The following is a 26892-nucleotide window of genomic DNA, read 5'->3' as shown; positions in this document are numbered from 1 at the left end:
TCAGGATGCTGCAGTGATCTTCCAAACACACACAGAGCAACAGCACAGGATATTGTACATTTCCATTTTGGTAAAAGAGGGGCAAGACCTGCTACCCAGAATCAAGATTTGTGGTGAGTTTATGGAAAATTGATGGGTTCCGATGTTTCATGGACAAGAATAAATACTTGATCTAAGGTTGTCTCATGACAAGAACATTTATTGTCGTAATGTTTGGCAAAAAGAGCTATGGTTGGTTGTATTTTATAATCTAGAAAAATATATGCTATTTTACAAAATTTACATTTATTGAATGTGGTGATTGAATATTTTTGCAAAACATATCATGTTATGTTTCATACATGATATACATGATTATATCCAGTACCAGTCATAAGTTGGGACATACCTACTCATTCAAGGGTTTTTCTCTAGTTTTACTATTATCTACATTGCAGACATGAAATAACACATGGAGTCATGTAGTAACCAAAAAAACGTTTTAAACAAATCTAAATATATTTTAGATTTGAGATTCCTAAAAGTAGCCACCCTTTGCCTTGATGACAGCTTTGCATACTCCTGACATTCTCTCACCCAGCTTCATGAGGAATGCTTTTCCAACATTCTTGAAGGATTTCCCACATATGCTGAGAACTTTTGGGCTGCTTTTCCTTCATTCAACTCATCCCAAACAATCTCAATTGGGTTGAGGTCAGGTGATTGTGGAGGCCAGGTCATCTGATGCAGTACTCTCCTTGGTCAAATAGCCCTTCCACAGCCAGGTGTGTTTTGGATCATTGTCCTGTTGAAAAACAGATGCTAGTCCAACTAAGCACAAACCAGATGGGATGGTGTATCGCTGCAGAATGCTGTGGTAGCAATGCTGGTTAAGTGTGCCTTGAATTCTAAATAAATCACAGACAGTGTCAGCAGCAAAGCTCCTCCTCCATGTTTAACGGTGGGAACCACACGAGAATATCATACGTTCACCTACTCTGCGTCTCACAAAGACACGGCAGTTGGAACGAAAAATCTCAAATTGGACTCATCAGACCAAAGGACAGATTTCCACCGGTCTAATGTCCATTGCTTGTGTTTCTTGGCCCAAGCAAGTCTCTTATTATTATTTTTGTCCTTTAGTTGTGGTTTCTTTGCAGCAATTCGACCATGAAGGCCTGACTCACGCAGTCTCCTCTGAACAGTTGATGTTGAGATGTGTTTGTTACTTAAACTATGTGAAGCATTTATTTGGGCTGCAATCTCAGGTGCAGTTAATTCAAATGAACGTATCTGCAGCAGAGGTAACTCTGGGTCTTTCCTTTCCCGTGGTGGTCCTCATGAGAGCCAGTTTCATCATAGCACTTGATGGTTTTTGCGGCTGCACTTGAAGAAACTTTCAAGACTTTCTTCAACTTTGAAGAAAGTTCTTGACATTTTCCGGATTGACTGACCTTCATGTCTTAAAGTAATGATGGACTGTCGTTTCTCTTTGCTTATTTGAGCTGTTCTTGACATAATATGGACTTGGTCTTTAACCAAATATGGCAATCTTCTGTATACCCCCCTACCTTGTCACAACACTACTGATTGGTTCAAACACATTAAGAAGGAAAGAAATTCAACAAATTAACAGGTCACACCTGTTAATTGAAATGCATTCCAGGTGACTACCTTATAAAGTTGGTTGAGAGAATGCCAAGAGTGCGCAAAGCTGTCATCAAGGCAAAGGGTGGCTACTTTGAATAATCTCAAATATAAAATAAATGTTGTTTAAAACTTTTTGGGTTACTACAAGATTCCATGTGTGTTATTTCATCGTTTTGATGTCCACAATGCAAAAAATAGTAAAACCCTTGAATGAGTAGCTGTGTCCAAACTTTTGACTGGTACTATATATAATAATGTACACTGCTCAAAAAAATAAAGGGAACACTTAAACAACACAATGTAACTCCAACTCAATCACACTTCTGTGAAATCAAACTGTCCACTTAGGAAGCAACACTGATTGACAATAAATTTCACATGCTGTTGTGCAAATGGAATAGACAACAATTGGAAATTATAGGCAATTAGCAAGACACCCCCAATAAAGGAGTGGTTCTGCAGGTGGTGACCAAAGACCACTTCTCAGTTCCTATGCTTCCTGGCTGATGTTTTGGTCACTTTTGAATGCTGGCGGTGCTTTCACTCTAGTGGTAGCATGAGACGGAGTCTACAACCCACACAAGTGGCTCAGGTAGTGCAGCTCATCCAGGATGGCACATCGATGCGAACTGTGGCAAGAAGGTTTGCTGTGTCTGTCAGCGTAGTGTCCAGAGCATGGAGGGGCTACCAGGAGACAGGCCAGTACATCAGGAGACGTGGAGGAGGCCGTAGGAGGGCAACAACCCAGCAGCAGGACCGCTACCTCCGCCTTTGTGCAAGGAGGAGCAGGGGGAGCCCTGCAAAATGACCTCCAGCAGGCCACAAATGTGCATGTGTCTGCTCAAACGGTCAGAAACAGACTCCATGAGGGTGGTATGAGGGCCCGACGTCCACAGGTGGGGGTTGTGCTTACAGCCCAACACCGTGCAGGACATTTGGCATTTGCAAGAGAACACCAAGATTGGCAAATTCGCCACTGGCGCCCTGTGCTCTTCACAGATGAAAGCAGGTTCACACTGAGCACATGTGACAGACGTGGCAGTCTGGAGACGCCGTGGAGAATGTTCTGCTGCCTGCAACATCCTCCAGCATGACCGGTTTGGCGGTGGGTCAGTCAAGGTGTGGGGTGGAATTTCTTTGCCTCCATGTGCTTGCCAGAGGTAGCCTGACTGCCATTAGGTACCGAGATGAGATCCTCAGACCCCTTGTGAGACCATATGCTGGTGCGGTTGGCCCTGGGTTCCTCCTAATGCAAGACAATGCTAGACCTCATGTGGCTAGAGTGTGTCAGCAGTTCCTGCAAGAGGAAGGCATTGATGCTATGGACTTCCCCAGACCTGAATCCAATTGAGCACATCTGGGACATCATGTCTTACTCCATCCACCAATGCCACGTTGCACCACAGACTGTCCAGGAGTTGGCAGATGCTTTAGTCCAGGTCTGGGAGGAGATCCCTCAGGAGACCATCCGCCACCTCATCAGGAGCATGCCCAGGCGTTCTAAGGAGATCATACAGGCACGTGGAGGCCACACACTACTGAGCCTCATTTTGACTTGTTTTAAGGACATTACATCAAAGTTGGATAAGCCTGTAGTGTGGTTTTCCACTGTAATTTTGAGTGTGACTCCAAATCCAGACCTCCATGGGTTGATACATTTGATTTCCATTGATAATTGCTGTGTGATTTTGTTGTCAGCACATTCAACTATGTAAAGAAAAAAGTATTAAATAAGAATATTTCATTCATTCAGATCTAGGATGTGTTATTTTAGTGTTCCCTTTATGTTTTTGAGCAGTGTATATCACGTATCACTTTTTTGGTTACTACATGATGTCATATGTGTTATTTTATAGTTTTGATGTCTTCACTGTTACTTTACAATGTAGAAAATAAAAACTTGAATGAGTAGGTGTGTCCAAATGTTTGACTGGTACTATATATGATGTAGATATAGTAGCCCTCTAAAACTGGAACATTATTTTAAATCTTAAACAAATACTGAAAAAATTAACACTGTACCGAGCATTTAAGTCAGTGCAGTTGTTCTTAGTAGTTAATAATTCAATAGAGCATCATAATTCACAGTAAACTATTGCTTAACAATTTTTAGAGATGATCATTATACTGTCTTGAGCATTTACATTGCATTCTATGCAAGTGCACACATATGTGAATACATTTAGATAAACATTTGAATTAAAGTACATCAGAAAGCCAGTCTGAATAAAACAATGTACATTTTGGATTCTGTTGTACTCATGTTTGCCAAATTAGCATATTGACAGGTGTACAACATTTCAAGCAATTTTATATGTATTGTCAGATATATTTTTACAGGAGAAAATGCAAATCCCAAACCAATAAAAAAATATTAAAGGAAGTATGTGAGTAGATTAGTAATTATCAAAAGTGTTTACAGAAGTAGAACACACTATACAGCCTCCTTTTGCCATCACAAATCTGAAATGTTACGCTTGCTAGTCAGTGACTCAGCTATGGATGGTTAATAAGACATCACCGACGTCACTAAAGTATGAATTCATAGTTATTATTAGTGGGTAGATCAAAACACTTGGCAGCAGAAGAGAAAATGAATAGCATTCATTTGTAAACATCCTTTCACATGGCTTCTGCATGCGCTCCTTAATGGGTTCATCTTTTCAAGAGCATGAATAAGATTACGTGAGATGTCCAGTTCATCATATTTTCTTGTAGGAAAGGTCTAAGCCTCTCAGTGAGCAGTGCTTTACTCAGTTTGATTGACTTTGAATGCAAAGCATGATCTGTGAATGACGTCAGTCAAATAAACAACAGTATCTGAATGCTACTTTTAAATCTGAATTTATTCTTGAAACAAATGTTTTAATTGTTGAAAGCATGATGTTGTTGATGTTATATCAATATGACATCATATACTGTAACCTGGCTGCTGCCAAACTTGCCTGCATGACAATTGCATAAACATTATGCAACTAATGTATAACTAAACCAGATCTGCAAGAAATTATTCCTTTGGATATGATCTGAGTGGCTGAAGTAGAACATCTAAGTGATAAATTATTGGACAAATTATAGGGGAAAACATTTCTAGCAATGCCTGGACAGTATAAGTAAACCAATATTGGCCATCAACAGGATTTGGATCAACAGGATCAACAGGAATTGGAGACAAGTCAATATGTAAAAGATTTCAACTGTTTAGTGCAGTAGGCTGTGTGTTTTATTGGCAAGCACAAGATGTACCAAAAGCCCTTTGTTTGCGCATGTAACCTAATCTATTCCAATATGAATCACCCCAGCTCAGGCAAACAGCAAGGAACCTTTTGTAACATTTGAAGACCATGCATCTTTAACAGGTCAACATCATTTATAGGATTGAACAAATATTAAAGTACAAAAGCGTGTTTCGCAATTAATTAAGAATCTCAAACTGTCCGTATCCAGCATTGGAAAAACATAGTTTTGTCTCACACACAATGACAATATCACACAATCACCAAATACATGAAGCTATATAATGTCATTTGTCTTGTACCTCAAAGTCATAAAGTTGTTGAACTCTTGTGAGCCCTGAGTTCCACTTTAAAATATTATTTTGAAAAGAATAGTGCTGCTGGATAGCACTTGATGGGGTTCAGGGGGCTGCACTAAATGATTGATGTATTATAATAATTGATTATGCTTATGTTTTATTAATAGAAGGGGAAGGGCAATAAGACCTCTCCCCCACTACATTTATAGGGTCCTGAACTGCAGATTAGCAATATATACATGCATTATAAGGTTTAATATTGTTCCACAGTTATTTTCTAGTCTCTGCTTCTTAGAAACGGTCTGAGAGATGTGTGAGTTATTGCAGTCAAAACAAGGTGTCTGTCAAGGCTAAAAGAGATGCATAGACACAACCCTGCAGGGGAGTGAAAGAGATAAGAGACAAGTCATACCACTATAAAGCAACTTGGGGAGTGGAAAATTACTGCTGAGCCCTTAGAAAACACTGGAACTATTGTATCTCCTGCAGGTTTGTATAACTGTATATGCATGGGCTTGGTCTCATGAGTAGAAGGTGTTGACGAAGGCAGTTACATCACTAGGGGTTGACTGCAAGCATGTTAAAGCAACTTGGACCCTTTCCTATTTTGTAGAACTTACTCGTAAACATGCGTGATATGTCTGCAATTGCATTAATAAATTAATGATTGATTTACTTAAAGATATTGTCTGATTACTGATTTCACCAAAAAGCAGATGATTGACAAGGAACAAGGAACCTATCCCAACACACTCAAGCATGCAATTTACCAGCTTTACCTCAATGGTCTCAATAGCTTCATTAAGAAGGCAATCCAAGGCCATAAGAGGAAATAGAATGAAGGAGTGGTCGGCCCATGGCGTCATCAGGAAACCTGTGAATTGCATTAGTAACAACAGGGGTGTTTATCTATGGCAGCACCTGGGAGCTGTTCTATGCTGAGAAACCAGTTTGGTTCTTTCTGTATGCTTGACAGCTTGGTGTAATGACAGGAGTGACTTAGTCAGCTTTAATTGTAATCTTCTTGTGCCAGACTGCACACCTGCACTCTTCACACTTTCAGAAAAAGAGGAAGTCTAGACAAGATGGCTTCATAGTTCACTTAGATAAGGCCTGCCTTACTATCTTATTTGATGTGTTGATCTATTTGTTTGATATTTAATCAGCTCAGTTTGACATTGACTACCTGCAAGTGTTTTTTATTGGCTGTATACAATTATTTATACAAATTATCTTATTAATATACTTCTATCATACAGGTATTAAAGCTATAGTAATGTCTTTTCAGTATTGCTCACTGCTAAAACTGCAAAAAAAAGTCCTGCTTGATGTAGACATCTTTTCATGTTTCAGAATGTGCTCATGAGTAATGGGGAAGACAGGCAGCAAAGTGCTGAGAGAGACATCTTTGGATGGAGTTCAGCCACAGCAGGTAAAGGCTTATATACAACACTACACACACTTCCTTAGTGGGAGACTGCAGGTCATTTGTGTGTCTGCGCTGGAGCTTATCTGACTCTGTGCCGCTTACTCGCCACATCTCCTGACTCCGTTCAAATGGGACAGCTGCGTGTTCCACAGCCATCAACTGGTTATGCAATCAGGATCAACTCCAGATTACTTTCACACATTATCTCTTTCTGTAGCATCATTAGTCCTATGTATATCAGAATACATTACTGGGCCTACAATAATTCACAGCCTTCCACAGCTAACAAAACAGCCATCATTCTAGCTGAATTTAGAAAGATTGAATGATTCACTGAAAATGTTATGAAACTTATGTCCAATCTATGAGAGATGGTAATTGCTGAGTAAGACAGGTTTTTGATGTTGGGCATTATATAAGTTCTACTTTTTTCTGAACCTTGAGAAGTGCTTGAAATCCTTGATTTCTGCTTAGCTACTCTGTTTGGAAAGCCCATTCCCCGTTTAATCAAAACACAATTATCTATTTAATGAAAACAGCCAATCCCTGTTTAAACATTCAAAAAACCGTTAAAATAATAAAGAAATATAAAAAAATACAACCATTTCTAATTGATTACAACAACATTCATTAATTTATTGATTATTGAGCTAAATCTAATGCAAACAGTCATTACTAGAGCTTGGTGCCTGTATTTAGTTTATATATATTGGTGGTTACCTCTCCCTGTAGCCAAGCAGGACCGTAACCCTAGGAACACCTAGTCTGCCCCGAGCAGACTCAGGCCCACGATCTATCCACTGACACCTGATACAATGACCTTAGGCCTGAGTCACACAAATAGATCAATGAATCAATGAATGAATCATAGCCAAGGAACATACACCCATACACAATGCATAGTTGTACTTTACAGGATGCAGCCTATGTGTACAGTGTGTATGTTGTGTGACTGTTAGCTATGGAATAGAGAGAGAGTGAAGTTGTATTCCTTCCTAAGATGTCTCAGTCAGTGTCCTTCTCTTAACATATTAGTCCGATGGAGCGCTCTAACTCTGTGTGCCCATGTGATTTCCCTTGTCAACTCATGTTCCCCGCTAATGTGCCTCATGAGGCAAACATACCCTCCTCCTGTAAGGGTTGAGTAGACGCTATGTTTTTCAGCCGGGACTACTCGGTAGGTCCCAGCAGTGGCAGAAACTGGACTGAAGTGAATTGATTCGTGGGGGATTAGAGATTAAGATTTCCCCTCCCGCTCAGATGGGCTTTAGTGGAGTAAATCTGGGGATTATGATGTCAGAGGCCCGTGGTTGTCAGAGAGGAAATTTAATTGTCAGAGGAGTGCTGATGGCCAGGATTATGGCACGGCCAGTGAGGAAATGTAAGAATGGGAAGCCATGTCTGTGCCATAACCCTGTACAGTGAAACCTACAGGGAAGAACATCAACCACTATTGGAATTTTAGAGTTGGTGGTCCATGGCGCTAAGTGGATTGTTCAGATGCTTAGTCAGTGAGAGAGAGAGAGTTTTTTATTATCTTCTGCCTGCCCTTAATGCATCCTTGTCAAGTGGTAAGTAGTCTTGATTGTGTTTATTATCTAAGTACTGTACGTACTATAATTCCGCAAGTTAGCTCACTAATGTTCTAAATTGACATATGCCACATGGTGAAACCCCTCGTTCCTGTTGATCTCTTCGCATTCTGAAAGCCCATTCCTAACCGTGTGTGTGTGTGTGTGCGCACGCCCGCGCACGTGTATGTGTGCGTGGGCGTGCATGTTTCAGCCTGCCCCTGCTGCTGCTATTGAGGGGCTCACCAAGACCAAGAAGATGAAGGTGAAATGGACTCAGTTGGGCATGGTGTTCTTCCTGTTGCTCTCCCTGGTCATGACAGGATGTTTCCTCTGGCAGTACCAGCTGCCAAAGTTACTGCCAGGTAAGGCTCACTCCCTGCATTCAACCTTGTCCGTGAAAACATTAGTGCCAAACTGAAAATCATGTCAGGAGCAAGCAATTCAACATATTATGTAGTAAACAGCATCAATTCACTCTAAACATTTCAGCCTGTCAATCTCTTGGGGTTTTGTTACATTGTGTCTGAGGTAAATGGGTAAAGATTTCTCAAAGTTTATGAGAATATTAGTGATTACAGTATCTTTACATGTAATCTCTCTTGGACAGATCTACAGAAACATAACTGGTACCATAGAATCTGTCAGGAAGGAATGGGATGTGTAGGATGAAAGCAGCAGAAATTCCGGTGTTTTGTTTTTTTGTCACTGGTTATTTAGACATTTTGCAGGCATTAGCATCGTTCAAATTTCGGAAAGGGAGGGGACATTTCACCCATAACTTGCAAAGAAAGAGGGTGGAGCTCCGTGTTACGGTTCCGCTCATCTTTCTAGCATCTCATCATCTCTTCTATTAACACGCATGGATCCAGAACTTAATTGAGCAGCTGACCAATTTCCTGACACTTTAGTTCTGGGTTAACCGAGATTACAGTATGTAGCTCCTGCTTCCTCTGCATTAACGTTGACACATACAATCTGAGATTTTGCACACAAAGAAACGTCTAGGAATGAGTTAGAAAGTCCATTTGTTTTAGGGAAATAGAGAAAAGTTCCAACACATGGCAGTTCTCCTTCAGAATGGATTATTTGCCTGGAAGCCACATGAGGATACATTGAAGTGCTTCCAAGCAAGTCATTACAGTTGTCTGAGGTGTGATTGTGAAATCCTATTAGCTGTTTTCTGTGGGTGGTCAATGGATTAGACAGACAGTGCTTGAAATATGGATTTTCAGGTGAATAAAAGAGAAGAGCAGTTGTGGATGAAGTCAATCAAAATCATTCTGATTTAATACAAGTTGCAACAGAGAGACAATATCCAGCATTAGAGCAAAGAAAATGTCTAACTGGTCTCCACTATCAGCAGACAACTGTTCTGTGAACAAGGTCACTAAATCTTCTTAAAGACTCCAACTCAGACAGCAGGCTTAGCCACTGTCTGCAGAGTTTACAAGAAAGTATACAGTTGAAGTTGGAATTTTACATACACTTAGGTTGGGGTCATTAAAACTCCTTTTTCAACCACAGCACAAATGTCTTGTTAACAAACTATAGTTTTGGCAAGTCGGTTAGGACATTACTTTGTGCAATTTTTCCAACAATTGTTTACAGACAGATTATTTCACTTATAATTCACTGTATCCCAATTCCAATGGGTCAGAAGTTTACATACACTAAGTTGACTGTGCCTTTAAACAGCTTGGAAAATTCCATAAAATGATATCATGGCTTTAGAAGCTTCTGATAGGCTAATTGACATCATTTGAGTCAATTGCAGGTGTACCTGTGAATGTATTTCAAGGCCTACCTTCAAACTCAGTGCCAACAGTGCCTCTTTGCATGACATCATGGGAAAATGAAAAGAAATCAGCCAAGACCTCAGGAAAGAAATTGTAGACCTCCACAAATCTGGTTCATCTTTGAGAGCAATTTACAAACGCTTGAAGATACCACGTTCATCTGTACAAACAATACTAGACAAGTATAAACACCATGGGACCATGCAGTCGTCATACCGCTCAGGAGGGAGACGCGTTCTGTCTCCTAGAGATGAACGTACTTTGGTGCGAAAAGTGCAAATCAATCCCAGAACAACAGCAAAGGACCTTGTGAAGATTCTAGAGGAAACAGGTACAAAAGTATCTATATCCACAGTAAAACGAGTCCTATATCAACATGACCTGAAAGGCCGCTCAGCAAGGAAGAAGCCACTGCTCCAAAACTGCCATAAAAAAGCCAGATCACGGTTTGCAACTGCACATGGGGAAAAATATCATACTTTTTGGAGAAATGTTCTCTGGTCTGATGAAACAAAAATATAATTGTTTGCCCATAATGACCATCTGATGAAAAAGGGGGAGGCTTGCAAGCCGAAGAACATCATCCCATCCTCGAAGCACGGGGGTGGCGGCATCATGTTGTGGGGGTGCTTTGCTACAAGAGGGACTGGTGCACTTCACAAAATAGATGGCATCATGAGGGAAAAAAGACATCAGTCATCAGTCAAGTTACAGCTTGGTCACAAATGGGTCTTCCAAATGGACAATGACCCCAAGCATACTTCCAAAGTTGTAGCAAAATGGCTTAGGGACAACAAAGTCAAGGTATTGGATTGGCTAGCACAAAGCCCTGACCTCAATCCTATAGAAAATGTGTGGGCAGAACTGAAAAAGTGTGTGTGAGCAAGGAGGCCTACAAACCTGACTCAGTTACACCAGCTCTGTCAGGAGGAATGGGCCAAAATTCACCCAACTTATAGTGGGAAGCTTGTGGAAGGATACCCAAAACATTTGACCCAAGTTAAACAATTTAAAGGCAATGCCACAAAATACTAATTGAGTGTTTGAAAACTTCTGACCAACTGGGAATGCGATGAAAGAAAGGAAAGCTGAAATAACTAATTCTCTCTACTATCATTCTGACATTCTGACACTTAAAATAAAGTGGTGATCCTAACTGACCTAAGACAGGGAATTTTTACTAGGATCAAATGTCAGGGATTGTGAAATACTGAGTTTAAATGTATTTGGCTAAGGTGTATGTAAACGTCATACTTCAACTGTAACATCAGCACTTAAACAGGCCAAAGGTCTGTTTTAGAAGTAAAATGATCATCAGTAGTCAGTTACAACAGATAATTGCAGACTACCATGAAAAAATTACCTGACCAAACATGTCATTAACACTATGTTAGCATGGGGTTTTAACATGATATTTAAAATATGTGGTTAACTCCGGTTTCTCCAAACAATGGAATGTCTATGTCAGCATCTCTCCGCTCGTATAATAATTTGTAATGCATATCATTCATAATCAACGTTACAGTAGATAACAAAATCAAACACAGGAAATAATTAATCAAATAATTTCCCCCTACAGTGCTCACAGTGAAGCAACCTACTGTCATGCTAAAGGTGTTTTTAGATTGTCCGCCTATTTTTGATGACAGTGAGATGCTACTGTACTTTCCCCTTAATTTCTTCTTTGCTAAAAGTTTCTGTGGCAGCTATCTGAGAAAGTAATATTATAGAGAACTTCTAGAGAAATATAAAGTGTAGTCAATGGTTTTATTTTCCAAATTCATCTTTACTCCTAGGCTTTAGTTGCATTCTTTACTGAAGTGCTGCTTCTTACACTTTTACTCCTTCAGTAGCACACCATGGCTGTATGATCTAGTACTGAATCTGAATTCATTAACATACTGTAGGCCTATGGGCCTGTTGACTATAGTAACTATTGGAGCTATAAAGGCGAGGTCTAATCCTGTGTAAACGAAAGTCTCCGTTAACTGCTCATTCGAAATTCACAGTGCGGTCGAAATTAATCACCTTTATGACTGTGTTTGTGTGGAAATTGGATCCTTTGTGGTAACCTACAGACATGGGAACTCAGGTGATTAATGAAGTCCTGTGCAAGTCCATTATGGCACATTGTGTTCGTCTCCATGTCATGTCATACATATTACTCCACCAACATCAAGTGTGAATTTCAATAAACGCCCAACTTCTTTCCCCTTCTTCCTATATCTCTCTCTGTCTCTCTGCCAGATGAAGGCATGGGAGGCAATGCCAAATCAGAACGGATGTGCCCACGCTTCCCTGAGCCTCTCCCCCTGGAACACCCTATCCCTACCCTGAAAGAGGCACTAGAAAAGGTAAGAGCTCCCTTGGGCCATTCAGACTATGCACATTCTGTTCATGTCCGACTAAGAACAGGGAACATGTGTTAGTGATAACAATTTCCTAGACACACTCCCCCAGAGGGGTTGTATTACCATGCAGAGAAATATGTTTGATAAAGAAAGTATGTTTGATAAAGAAGCCTCTGAGTTGGACGTGACCCGTTCCTGCATTAATATAACTCAGACAGTGAAGGGCATTCTACAAAACAGAGAGGAGAGGAGAGCAGTCCTACAAGTCACAGCACATACCCATATAAGCAGCGGTCTATTATTGATGAGTCTTGAAATTCCCATTGGAATCCTATTAACAATGTCCTCAGAATGACAAAACCACATTGGAACTCCTTGTATCTTTTATACTAACTGAACATCCCTGCATACATTAAGACATTACTGCTTTGCACCTCATAAAAACAGAGAGACATAATCTATAAGGTAGATTGTCAGTCTGACTGTGTCCATTGTATGAAGTCATTCCATCTGCCTATTACCTGTGACAGTTAAGAATAATGCCAGTTCATTCAGCATCTGCCAAGCCTTGGCAGTAAATGCACCTCCATCACAACAAATCAATAGGAAGCAGTCGATTTCTGTCCACATGGTGCCTTAAAAAGCTTCAAGACCCAGGGTAACTTTTGAACGTCTTGTTTACTGAAACTACAGTTCAACCTTGAGGGAGAGTCTGTGAATCAATTTGTTTCTCAGTAAGAATTTCTGTTTTGTAGTGTTTACAGCTGTAGTAGTCAATATAAATGCTCATAAGTGTTATGTTCTCACTCAGGTGGACACACTGCTGCGCCAGAGTGTCAACCCTGCCAGTCTTCCCTCTTTGTCGGCCATTGTGATTTTCAATGACACCGTTCTGTGGACTGGTAACTTTGGCAAGAGGAATGGAAGTGACCCACTCTCAGCTCCACCCAATGAATACACCATCTATAGGTAAGGAGCAGCAGAGATCTCAGGGCTCTTTGGGCCCTCCAGAGGGATGACCAAGACAGGTCTGTTCATTTTGGTTTCATGGTCATTAGTTATAAGCACCCTTAGCCCTTTCTTATTCATTTCTTAATTCGGGGACATGCGTGTAATTCCGTTGTCCGATTGCATTAGCTTGCAATCATAGCACTATTACATTGTATGACGTATTACGTGCTATGAGCATGTGCACGTCCTTTCAGTCACAGCTTTCTTGCTGCTCTTGATAGAAGCATTGATGTCACACAGCAATTAGCCTCTGACACAGTTAGCCACTACAATGCACCGTCATGTACCAAAAAGCTGTAATAGGTATTCTGGCTTCAGAGTAAAGTTGTCAACACTGACCAACAGGAATCTATATTGATGCACTGATGCACAGCTTCCAGTTAGAGTGATCATTACCGAATGAAATGAGAGCTGTTAAAGTCATGTGACTTTGCTTTAGGGCTTTACTTAAAGATAGACTCAGTGAGATGACTGCAACGAACAGCACCGGAGATATTTAAATGAGCGGCATGCAAGACTTGGCTCTCACACAGTCACACAGAGTATCTGTGCATATGAACGGGTGCACTTCACGCTGCTACAATGTCATCTCGGTGAGTCTACCTTTAATTTTGACACCTGTATTTAGGGAGTTTCTCCCATTCCTCTCTGCAGATCCTCTCGAGCTCTGTCAGGTTGAATGGGGAGCATTGCTGTACAGCTATTTTCAGGTCTCTCCGGAGAGGTTTGATCTGGTTCAAGTCCAGGCTCTGGCTGGGTCACTCAAGGACATTCAGAGACTTGTCCCGAAGACACTCCGGCATTGTCTTGGCTGTGTGCTTAGGGTTGCTGTCCTGTTGGAAGGTGAACCTTCACCCCAGTCTGATATCTTGAGCGAGCTGGAGCAAGTTTTCATGATGTATCTCTCTGTACTTTGCTCCGTTCATCTTTCCCTCGATCATGACTAGTCTCCCAGTCCCTACCACTGAAAACATCCCCATAGCTTGATGCTGTCACAACCATGCTTCACTGTAGGGATGGTGCAAGGTTTCCTACAGACGTGACACTTGGCATTCAGGCCTAAGAGTTCAATCTTGGTTTCGTCAGACGAGATAATATTGTTTCTCATGGTCTGAGAGTCCTTTAGGTAACTTTTAGCAAACTCCAAGCGGGCTGTCATGTGCCTTTGTCACGGTTGTGTGGAGAGACGGACCAAAAAGAAACAAACAATGAACCGTGACATCAGAGGTGCCACAAGCACTAACTCAAAACAAGATCCCACAAAACACAGTTGGGGATTGGCTGCCTAAATATGATCCCCAATCAGAGACAACGATAAGCTTCCTCTGATTGGGAACCATACCAGGCCAACATAGAAATACAACAACCTAGATTACCCACCCTAGTCACACCCCGACCTAACCAAAATAGAGAATAAAAAGGCTCTCTATGGTCAGGGCATGACAGTAGAGTTGACTCTGGCCGCAAAACCTGACTCTATAGGGGAGGGTCCGGGTGGGCATCTAGCGCCGGTGGCGGCTCTGGTGCGGCACGAAGAACCCACTCATCCCGTGGATCCAGCATCGGTGGCGGCTCTGGTGCGGAACTTTGCCCCTGCCCAGACCACGGGTCCGGCCACGGAGCCAGGTAGAACGCCATGCCTCGGACTGGACTGGGCACCAGCGCAGAGGAAGGCTCCGGCCTTGGAGCGGGACTGGATGCCGTACCTGGACTGGACATTGGCACCGAAGAAGGCTTCGGCCATGGAGCTGGACTGGACGCCGTGCCTGGACATCGGCGCAGAGGAAGGCTCCTGCCATGGAGTGGGACTGGACTCCATGCCTGGACTGGACATCGGCGCAGGGGAAGGCTCCGGCCTTGAAGCGGGACTGGACGCCGTGCCTGACCTGGACATCGGCGCAGAGGAAGGCTCTTGCCATGGAGCGGGATTGGACGCCGTGCCTGGACTGGGCACCAGCGCAGAGGAAGGCTCCTGCCATGGAGCGGGACTGGACGCCGTGCCTGGACTGGGCACCGGCGCAGAGGAAGGCTCCGGCCTTGGAGCGGGACTGGACGCCGTGCCTGGACATCGGCGCAGAGGAAGGCTCCTGCCATGGAGAGGGACTGGAGAGGCGCACTGGAGGCCTGGTGCATGGAGCCGGCACAGGTGGCACCGGACTGGTGACACACACTTCAGGGCAAGTGAAAGGAGGAGGCACAGGACGTACTGGGCTGTGGAGGCGTACTGGAGACCTGGTGCGTGGAGCCGGCACACATGGTACCGGACAGATAACACACTCCTCAAGGCGAGTGCGGACAGCTGGCACAGGATTGGAGACCTGGTGCGTGGAGCCGGCACAGATTTTTCCAGACTGATAGCACGCTCCTCAGGACGAGTACGGGGAGCTGACTCAGGTGGCATCAGACTGATAACACGCTCCTTAGGGCAAATGTCGTGCCTCAGATACCAACACAACAACTCTCCCATTTCTCTCTCCTCCAATTTCTCCAACTCACTGAAGGTCTCTGACTCTCTCTGTTCACTCTCCTACAATTTCTCCCTCTTCTCCCAGACTGGCTCTGGTTCACTCCTCGGCTCCGCCGACCACCTCGTGTTCCCCCCCCCCCCAAAACAATCTGGGCTGTCTTTTGTGCTTACTTTCTTTTGTGCCTTCTCTCCTTCCATCTGCCTCCAAGGAAGGCTTTTGTCTCCTGTCATAATTTCCTCCCAAGTCCAGGATATCTTCTCCTCCTTGATCTCCTCCCAAGGCCAGGATACCTTCTCCTCCTGGGCACGCTGCTTGGTCCTGTTGTGGTGGGATCTTCTGTCACGGTTGTGTGGAGAGACGGACCAAGGCGCAGCGTGATTAAAGTTCCACATATTTATTTACGCGAAACTTCCAAACAAATAGAAACAAACAACGAACTGGGACATCAGAGGTGCCACATGCACTAACTCAAAACAAGATCCCACAAAACACAGTGGGAAAATGGCTGCCTAAATATGATCCCCAATCAGAGACAACGATAAACAGCTGCCTCTGATTGGGAACCATACCATGCCAACATAGAAATAAAACAACCTAGATTACCCACCCTAGTCACACCCCAACCTAACCAAAATAGAGAATAAAAAGGCTCTCTATGGTCAGGGCGTGACAGCCTTTTACTGAGGAGTGGCTTCCGTTTGGCCACTTTAGCATAAAGGCCTGATTGGTGGAGTGCTGCTGAGATGGTTGTCCTTCTGGAAGGTTCTCCTATCTCCATAGAGGAACTCTGGAGCTCTGTCAGAGTGACCATCGGTTTGTTGGTCAACTCCCTGACCAAAGCCCTTCTCCCCTGATTGCTCAGTTTGGCCGGGCGGCCAGCTTTAGGAAGGGTCTTGGTGGTTCAAAACTTCTTCCATTTATGAATGATGGAGGCGACTGATCTTGGGGACCTTCAAATGTTTTGGTACCCTTCTCCAGATCTGTGCCTCAGCACAATCCTGTCTCGGTGCTCTACGGACACTTCCTTCGACCTCGGGGCTTGATTTTTGCTCCGACATGCACTGTCAACTGTGCGACCTTATATACTGTAGACAAGTGTGTGCCCATCCAAATCATGCCTTTTCAAATTGTTATTTTACAGTAAACCAATTGACAGACTTTCAGCACGCTTATAGGGAAGGACATTCAAGAAGCACAGCACTTACACAAATGACTGATGATTGGCTAAGTGAAATTGATTAAAAAAAAGATTGTCGGGGCTTTTTTGTTAGACTTCATTGTGACTTTTGACATTATTGATCATAGTCTTTTGCCGGAAAACGTATGTGTTATGGCTTTACACACCCTGCTATATTGTGGATAAAGAGGTACCTGGCTAACAGAACACAGGGGGTGTTCTTTAATGGAAGCCTCACCAACAAAATCCAGGTAGAATAAGGAATTCTCTAGGCCCCTTACTGGCTTTGAGTAAAACCATATGTTTTGACCATTTACAATCCAGGGTTATACCAATGAGTTTAGTCTATGTATGTATGCAGATGACTCAACACTATACACGTCAGCTACCACAGTGACTGAAATAACTGCAACATTTAACAAAGAGCTGCCATTAGTTTCAGAATGGGGGGCAAGGAATGTTAGTCCGAAATATTTAAAAACGAAAAGCATTGTATTTGGGACAAATCATTCACTAAACCCTAAACCATAACTACATCTTGTAATGAATAATGTGAAAATTTAGCAATTTGAGGAGACTAAACTGCTTGGCATAACCCTGGATTGTAAACCTTCATGGTCAAAACATATTGATACAACAGTAGCTAGGATGGGGAGAAGTCTGTCCATAATAAAGCTCTGCTCTGCATTCTTAACAGCACTATCAACAAGGAAGGTCATACAGGCCCTAGTTTTGTCGCACCTGGACTACAGTTCAGTCGTGTGGTCAGGTGCCACAAAGAGGGACTTAGGAAAATTGCAATTGGCTCAGAACAGGGCATTACAGCTGGCCCTTGGATGTACAAGGAAAGCTAACATTAATAATATGCATGTCAATCTCTCCTGGCTCAAAGTTGAGGCGAGATTGACTTCATCACTACTTGTATTTCTGAGAGATATTGACATGTTGAATGCACCGAGCTGTCTGATTGAACTACTGGCACACAGCTCGGACATCCATGCATACCCCACAAGACATGCCACCAGAGGTCTTTTCGCAGTCCTCAAGTCCAGAATAGACTATGGGAGGCGCACAGTACTACATAGAGCCATGAATACATGGAAGGGCGGGGACTGTGAAGCAACACAAACATGGGCACAAACACATGCATACATACACACGATAACATACGCACTATACACACACGTACACATGGATTCTGTGTTGTAGATATGTGATAGTAGAGTAGGGGACTGAGGGCTGTCACGAACCGGCTCAAAGTGTGTAACAAAAAGTGAGACAACGTGGAGATAAGGAAGAACAAAATATATTTATTAACTAAAGTTAACTAAATATAATTAACAATGGTGTGTGTAGTCAGTAAGTGAGTGGTTGCGTGCATAAATGTGATAATGAGGGTTGTTGAAATGTACCAACGCAAAAACAACCGCAAACAACCAAAAACAGCCACAACCAAAATCTGTGTCTGCATGGAGAGAGTCTCCTCAATGAGTGGGGAAGAGGTGTATTTATCCTGGGACACCGACATCAACAAGAGCAAAGAGAGAGAATTCGGCAGACAGAGTGGGAGGGTCGTCACAGGGCACACACTTAATATGTTGTGAAATCTGTTGTGAATGTATTGTAACTGCCTTAATTTTGCTGGAGCCCAGGAAGAGTAGTTGCTGCCTTGGCAGCACTGCTGTATTTTTTTTCTTCAGATTTGTGGTATGTTGTCATCTCAGCAATAAATTGGAGCCCAAAATTGGCTTGAAAATGTATGGCCGGGATGAAATCAAAGGAGTGTTGTAGACAAGCCCATTGTACCGTCAACAATGCCCGTTTCAAATCCAATTTACTTGATGTTTGTGGAGATTGCATTCACGATAAATTAAGTGGATTAAGTGTAAATTACCTTTAAAAGTCGACTGCAATACTCTTGTCTGCCATGCGCCTTTGATTGAATACTGACCAACTTTATGTCTTGAACTATGTATGGGCTATTATTCATCATGTCTTCATCAACATTGGCTCCAGATTTTCTCCAGCCCTGTCTTGAGTGGTGTCAGCATGGCCCTTGAATAGACATATACTGTGGTATGATGATGTCATTTTAAACTCCAAACCCCTCAGTGTGTTAATGGAGTTAAAAATTATGCTGTTGCAAGAATGTCTGTGATATGAGGCAGAGAAAACGTTGTGAGGTCAAAAGCCTGAGTGTAGAAAGCTTTAGAGAGTGCATGTACAAATGAAAGAATGTTACAATAAGAAGAATAGTACTTATTTGTGCATGCTTGCCATAGTTTTTGTTGTAATGATTTCTTTAAAAGCTTTTTGCAGGCATCAGGGGAATTACAGAAGTAATTAACACCTGTTTGATTCCTGCCCTGGACAGGATTGCCAGCCTTTCAAAGATCTTCCCAACGCTGATGCTGTACAGGCTGTGGGAGGATGGGAAGATTGCCTCTCTGGATGACCCACTTGAGAAATATGTGGAGAACTTCACCATTAAAAACCCTCTGGGCAAGTCACGGGACTCTGAGCTCAAGTACGTGACAGACGGTCTGATCTTTCTGGACAGTGGAGAGGTTCAGATCCGCTCCTCCTCTGTCACCCTGCGCAGGATGGCCAGCCAGCTCTCAGGTGAGATACGGACCTCACCCCCCCCCCCCCCCCCCCCGCCCCTCCATCCCACCTGGGATTGGAAACCAGGTCATGCCGACCCTTTACACGACAGTGAGGGAACACCCGTTTTGTACCTTATGTGGTCAGCTGCAGTGTTGAAAACTTTCATGCTATTATGACCAAAATGGCCACTATAATGTAATATTGATGATCTTATTCATTGATTTAATTTAAATGCCACCATACTGCAATCTCTAGTCAGAGCTCTTAAACCTCTAAGCAGGTTTCCAGATTGCCTTCTAAACACCTCTGAAGTTACAGAAACTGTTCAGATTGTCACTGCATCTGCTTATCATCAGAAATAGATCCTGTGAGTGCTGAGGGACGATGAGTTCCACTTATTGATGGGTGGTAATGGTAATGGTAACATCTACACAAATATAGAGGCCAATGTACCAGTAACATACACCTCCCACAGAATAGTATGTCTTGTCTTTTTATTAGCATATTACACCACAAAATCCAAGCCTGTTACTTCAATATGGCACCCTACAATTCCTTGCTCTGAAACATAGATTTGATTTGATTAGGTTTGCACTTTGATCATTGAGGCATGAAGGTTGAACTCAATAATTTGTTGAGGAGAGTATTTGATGTTTCAGACTAGACTTTGATACTGATGGATTTCTGAGCTGTACATTAAATGAAATGATCAGTGACATACACTGCAGATGACATGCTGGAATAACAGTTGAGGACCTCATTTTAGTTCAAATTAATTAAAATTGTTGTGAGCTTTATTTGTCACACTAGCTAAATTAATGTATTTTCTTTCTTGATACGTAAACACTAAAGATGTTGTGTTTTGTTAACTGCAGGTCTACCCAGAAGACTTAGAGCCACTAACCTGCTATGGAAGGGGAAAACACAGGCTGCAGTGAATCTGCTGCAAGACGATGTCCTCGTTGCAGACCCTGGCACCAAGTAAGACCTTAGTCATTCCCATCGTTCGATATCAGAAGAGCAATATAGTAATTCAAATGTTGTGCATGTCCTTGTGCCATTTAACATTCAGTCAATATTTACTTGTGTAATATAATGGAGCATATTTTCTACACTCATTTGGATGTAAATAGACGGCTCAAGTGTTTCATTCCATCAATCCTGTGGGCTATATTAACCCTGCAGTCTGCCCTATCAGAATGACTTCTCACTCTGCTGCTCTGTGTTTTGCAGATGCCACTACAGTAACCTAGCCTTCTCCTTATTGGCCCACGTCATGGCTGAGAAGGTGGTGGGCATGGACTACCAGCGCTGGATCAATGATAACATCCTGGACCGGCTGGGGATGGAGGATACAGGCTTCGACATCACCCCAGGGATCCACAGCCAGATGGCTGTGGGCGTCTACTCCAGTGGCCAGCCAGCCCCTCTGTATGACCTGGGTTGGTACCGCCCCTCAGGCCAGATGTTCTCCACTGCCGCTGACCTTGCCAAGCTGGCTATGATGCTGTTGGGGGCCTACCATCGCAAGCTCCTGGAGCCTGACACCCTGAAAATCATGCTGACCCCTCTGTTCCGCTGTGATAAGGACTACTTTGCCAACCGCACCGGCACACCATGGGAGGTGAATGAGCAGTTGGGCTACGAGGTGGTGCGTAAAGATGGAGACCTAGACGGCTACTCAGCCACCTTTTCACTGGTGCCCAGGCTTAAGCTGGGCCTGGTAGTGCTGATGGCTGGCACCAGACCTCAGAAGCAGGATGTGTTGGCCAAGGCTTACAGCCACATAATACCCGCTATGGAGAGGGCTTTCCGGGAGTCCAAGAAGATCCTCATCCCTCCCCCTAATCCAGACCCTTACATAGGCTTCTTCACCTACGGAAACATCACTTTCTATGAGATCAAAGCTGGGGCAGACGGAGTTCTGATCATGCAGCAGTTTGGTCCCCAGATTGAGGACCTGATCCCAGAGAGATATCGGACAATAAAGCTCAACTACCTGGTGGACAGGGTGTTTAGGGTGGTGTTTGAGAAAGAGTACCCTTGTGTCTTGCGGGTCAGCACCGCGTCTGTCTCCCTTGAGGCCCAAGACGGGCAGCTCTTTAACTTTTATGTGTTTGACAAGCGAGGTCTGTCCCCTGGCTTCGATGCACCAGGACTGAATACATACAATGTGGTCAGGATAGCCCATAGGCCGACTTTCTCGAACTAACTGAACTCATACATTGGAAAGGCGCATGAATGTGCAGGATGAAGGTCCTGTTTGGGTCTGTCGCCTATATTTAATAGTAATAATCTATATTGAAAGAGCACATTGCTGGAGGACAGTGAGTGGACAATACCATGATGCATTGCAAAAGAAGGTACACAGCTAGACAAAAAGGTGTTTAATTTACCCATTGTTGTCAACTCTTGTACATAATGTTTTCTTTGATTTCCATGTCAAATAATGGCATTGTACAAATTCATCATTTTTATACAGTTGGTAACCTGACCTTAAACATATTATACTGTACACATTTACTGTATTGTGGCACAGTAATAGAGGGGTTGGTTGTTTAGCAACAAAACCGACGCGCATGCAACCATGGGGCAAAATAGACAGGTTTGGCTTGGATTGTTGGCAACATGTAAACTATATTTAGTCTCTTGAAAACATAAATACATTTGCACAATGATAACTTGTTGTCTCTCAAATACATTGTTACAGTTGTTGGTGAGCTAGCTAGCAACTTTTTGCTATATTAGCATTGAGCATCAGTCAAAACACCTCAAAACAAGACATGTTATCAATAACAAGATGAGATGAGCTGAAACAAGCCCCACGTGGCAGTTTCTTGTCGTTCTTTCTAACAATCTGGCCATCCAGAATGACAACAACATGCTGTCTTCTGCCCCATGGAAGCGTGCACATCGTTTTCGTGATGTTGTCAGCTATCCCATCTATTGAGTCTTTCCTATGTTCTGCACATTGTTACTTTTATCAGTTTGTTCTGTCCTTACATTGCATTTGTAAGACAAAACTGGAAATATGGCATGCGGGAATCAATCAACACAATTAAATTGTAACACTTGAATTTGAAAGTGGAAGTTCATTCTTGTTCTTGCCCTATGAATTTAATTTTGATTAATCAAAAGATGTGCAATGTATGTTTCTACTGCAGCAAAACATGGATTTATTTTTATTTGTTATCAATGAATTGCCTGATCATTTTTGACCTACGAAAAATCCACAAGATATGTTCATGCCAAACAAAAAATAAGTCTCATTTTTAAATAGTGATCATGTTGGCATGTTTTGGCAAGGAGACCTTTTACAGTGTCTGTAGCCATACTGTACAGTAAGTATACTGTATGTGAGAACAGACCAAAATGCTTTTGGCAGTCCAACCTTTGAGCAAAAATATATGCTTAAAAGGGGGATTGGGGACATAGTGGTATAGTTCCAGGAATGACTGTGCACGATATCATCCCAATTTGGACTCATTTAAATCCTCCTTATGAATAGATTTATATGACAAATATCTGTAGCTCATAAACTGACTCACAAAGAATAACCTTATGTGGTCCTCTTCTTTGGCATTTAGATTTTCTAATGTAATACTAAGTAGGGGAAAAACATACAGCTATGACTAACTAGAGTTCCCTCACAGTTGATTTCTTCAAACCAAGCTGCTTACCTATTGCAGATTCAGTCTTCCAAGCCTGGTGCTGGTCTACAATTTTGTTTCTGGTGTCCTTTGACAGGTCTTTGGTCTTGGCCATAGTGGAGTTTGGAGTGTGACTGTTTGAGGTTGTGGACAGGTGTCTTTTATACTGATAACAAGTTTAAACAGGTACCATTAATACAGGTAACGAGTGGAGGACAGAGGAGCCTCTTAAAGAAGAGGTTACAGGTCTGTGAGAGCCAGAAATCTTGCTTGTTTGTAGGTGACCAAATACTTATTTTCCACCATAATTTGCAAATAAATTCATCAAAAATCCTACAATGTGATTTTCTGGATTTTTTTCTTCTCATTTTGTCTGTCATAGTTGAAGTGTACCTATGATGAAAATTACAGGCCTCTCTCATCTTTTTAAGTGGGAGAACTTGCACAATTGGTAGCTGACTAAATACTTTTTTGCCCCACTGTATATCCACAGTAAAACGAGTCCTATATCGACAAAACCTGAAAGGCCGCTCAGCAAGGAAGAAATCACTGCTCCAAAACCACCATAAAAAAAGACAGACTACAGTTTGCAACTGCACATGGGGACAAAGATCGTACTTTTTGGAGAAATGTTTTCTGGTCTGATGAAACAAAAATAGAACTGACCATTGTTATGTTTGGAATAAAAAGGGGGAGGCTTGCAAGCCGAAGGACACCATCCCAACCGTGAAGCACGGTGGTGGCGGCATCATGTTGTGGGGGTGCTTTTCTGCAGGAGGGACTGGTGCACTTCACAAAATAGATGGCATCATGGGAAAGAAAATTATGAGGATATATTGAGGCAACATCTCAAGACATCAATCATGAAGTTAAAGCTTGGTCAGAAATGGGTCTTCCAAATGGACAATGACCACAAGCATACTTCCAAAGTTGTGGCAAAATGGTTTAAGGACAACATTGTCAAGGTATTGGAGTGGCCATCACAAACTGAAAAAGCGTGTATGTGCAAGGAGGCCCACAAACCTGACTCAGTTACACAAGCTCTGTCAGGGGGAATGGGCCAAAATTCACCCAACTTATTGTGGGAAGCTTGTGGAAGGCACCCTGAAATGTTTGACCCAAGTTAAACAATTTAAAGGCAATGGTACGAAATACTAATTGAGTGTATGTAAACTTCTGACTCACTGGGAACGTCATGAGAGAAATAAAAGCTGATAGAAATAATTCTCTCCATTATTATTCTGACATTTCACATTCTTAAAATAAAGTGGTGATCCTAACTGACCTAAGACAGGGAATTTGTACTAGGATGTAATGTCAGAAATTGTGAAAAATTTAGTTTAAATGCATTTGGCTAAGGTGTATGTTAACTTCCGACTTCAATTGTAAATACAAAATATTTGGATGAGCAGTGACAGAGTGGCTAAGATGCAATAGATAGTATGAAATAAGTAATGCGAGATATGTAATCATTCTTAAAAGTGGCATTATTAGAGTGACTATTGTTCCATTTATTACAGTGGCCAATGATGTCAAGTCTGTTTAACATTCTGATGTCCTTGAGATAGAAGCTGTTTTTCAATCTCTCTGTCCCAGCTTTGATGCACCTATACTGACCTCGCATTCTGGATGGAAGCGGGTTGAACAGGCAGTGGCCCGTGTGGTTATTGTCCTTGATGATCTTTTTTGCCTTCCTGTGACATCAGGTGTTGTAGGTGTTCTGGAGGGCAGGTAGTGTGCCCCCGGTGATGCGTTGTGCAGACTGCACCACCCTCTGGAGAGCCCTGCGGTTGTGGGCAATGCAGTTCCAGTACCAGGCTGTGATACAGTCCGACAGGATGCCCTTGATTGTGCATCTGTAAAAGTTAGTGAGGGTTTTCGGTGACAAGCTACATTTGTTCAGCCTCTTGAGGTTGAAACGTCGCTGTTGAAAGGGCCTCCCGGGTGGCACAGTGGTTAAGGGTGCTGTACTACCAGAGACTCTGGGTTCGCGCCCAGGCTCTGTCGTAACCGGCCGCGACCGGGAGGTCCGTGGGGCAACGCACAATTGGCCTAGCGTCGTCCGGGTTAGGGAGGGTTTGGCCGGTAGGGATATCCTTGTCTATATCCAGCGACTCCTGTGGCAGGCTGGGCGCAGTGCACGCTAACCAAGGTTGCCAGGTGCACGGTGTTTCCTCCGACACAGGAGTTGGATGCGCGCTGTGTTAAGAAGCAGTGCGGCTTGGTTGGGTTGTGTATCGGAGGACGCATGACTTTCAACCTTCGTCTCTCCCGAGCCCGTACGGGAGTTGTAGTGATGAGACAAGATCGTAGCTACTAACAATTGGATACCACGAAATTGTGGAGAAAAAGGGGGTAAAATTAAAAAAATATATAAAAAAATGGACAACAAAAAAAGTCGCTGTTGCACCTTCTTCACCACACTGCCTGCATGCATTTCAGTTCGCCGGTGACATGTACACAGAGGGACTTCCAACTTTCCACCTTCTCCACAGCACGAATGCTGCCATCAATCCACGGTTTCTGGTTAGGGAAGGTTTTAATAGTCACAGTGGGTAGAACATCTACTATACACTTCCTTATAAACTCGCTCACCGAGTCAGTGTATATGTCAATGTTGTTATCTGAGGCTACCCGGAACATATCCCAGTCCACGTGATCAAAGCAATTTTGAAGCGTGGAATCTGATTGGTCAGACCAGTGTTGGATAGACCTAAGCACGGGTGTTTCCTGTTTTAGTTTCTGCCTATAGGAGGGGAGCCTCAAACACCAAGTTAGGCATCCCTTAATTCAAAATAGACCATCATCAATGTCAATTGTGAATGATAATTCTTCACGTTTTACCAGCTAAATGTCCAAACTGCATGCCAATAATTTGATCTCAATCAGTTTTATGTGAATATGCATTTAGATCTTGAATTACTGTTTCATGGGAGAATTAAAGCAGATGATGTTTACAAACTATTAGCCTTTCTTGTATCGGTATTTTGTTTAAATCAAAGCATATATATTGCCTAGTGGCGTGTGCTTTTGGGTTTGGCTGTATTCATCTTTTTTTGTTGGACTATTCAGATTCAAAACGATTGAGGTTGTTGTCGTGTCTCGGACTTCTTTAATGTGATGACAAGTTATTTTATCAAATCGATTACAGTACCTAACGTTTGATTGATTACGTGATTGAATTAAACCATGCAACAATTAACTTGTTAATAACCTGGGGCACTATGGAAGAGTTCTCCCGAATCCACTCTTAAAGATCTGAAGATCTTTTACATCAAAAGCAGTCAATCAGTCATCCAATTATTCTTTACCTTCTATCAGTCTCATCTGAACATCGTAAAATTATTGGTTATCTGCACAAACCCAGCCTCATCCATACACAAATTGGCTCAGTTATTTATTTACTAACTAATTAAATAATTACAGAATATACAACACATAATAACCATTATACAGTAAATACCGACCCTAGTATAACCAAAAACAGTTTGGTTATAACATGATAGATTCAGAGAGGAAAGGAAGGGGGAGGTTGGAAGCAAGCCTTAAGAATGGGTCTCTATCAGACATGGGAAGCTAATCTCACATTAAAACATATGCCAGTAACAATCGCTCGTTCAGAGAAAGGTAATGCATTGTATTTACGTGAAGCTGAATTCGATAGT

General features: G+C 42.6%; 1 protein-coding gene across 1 annotated transcript; it reads left to right on the top strand.

Moving 5' to 3' along the window:
* LOC110527124 (beta-lactamase-like protein 1) lies at positions 1-23563 on the top strand. Its single transcript, XM_036984488.2, has 8 exons — positions 1-113; positions 6518-6596; positions 8379-8529; positions 12211-12317; positions 13126-13283; positions 19345-19592; positions 20453-20558; positions 20811-23563. The coding sequence occupies exons 2-8, from the start codon at positions 6534-6536 to the stop codon at positions 21787-21789; spliced, it is 1812 nt and encodes a 603-aa protein (XP_036840383.2). The 5' UTR covers positions 1-113; positions 6518-6533; the 3' UTR covers positions 21790-23563.
* Positions 23564-26892: the final 3329 nt, after the last annotated feature.

This window comes from Oncorhynchus mykiss, chromosome 7, assembly GCF_057628025.1.
Source record: "Oncorhynchus mykiss isolate SJ-2025 chromosome 7, ASM5762802v1, whole genome shotgun sequence".
Classification (NCBI taxonomy): Eukaryota; Metazoa; Chordata; class Actinopteri; order Salmoniformes; family Salmonidae; genus Oncorhynchus; species Oncorhynchus mykiss.
The sequence above is the reverse complement of the archived record's forward strand: the minus strand, read 5'-3'. Positions and strand labels throughout refer to the sequence as shown.

What these genes read in the sequence shown, in the direction of transcription:
- LOC110527124 (XM_036984488.2), top strand. Translation starts at nt 6,534, where the DNA reads ATGGGGAAGACAGGCAGCAAAGTGCTGAGAGAGACATCTTTGGATGGA. An exon ending in TGAAAGAGGCACTAGAAAAG is followed by an intron (nt 12,318 to 13,125) that starts GTAAGAGCTCCC and finishes GTTCTCACTCAG; the next exon opens with GTGGACACACTGCTGCGCCA. An exon ending in GTTGCAGACCCTGGCACCAA is followed by an intron (nt 20,559 to 20,810) that starts GTAAGACCTTAG and finishes TGTGTTTTGCAG; the next exon opens with ATGCCACTACAGTAACCTAG.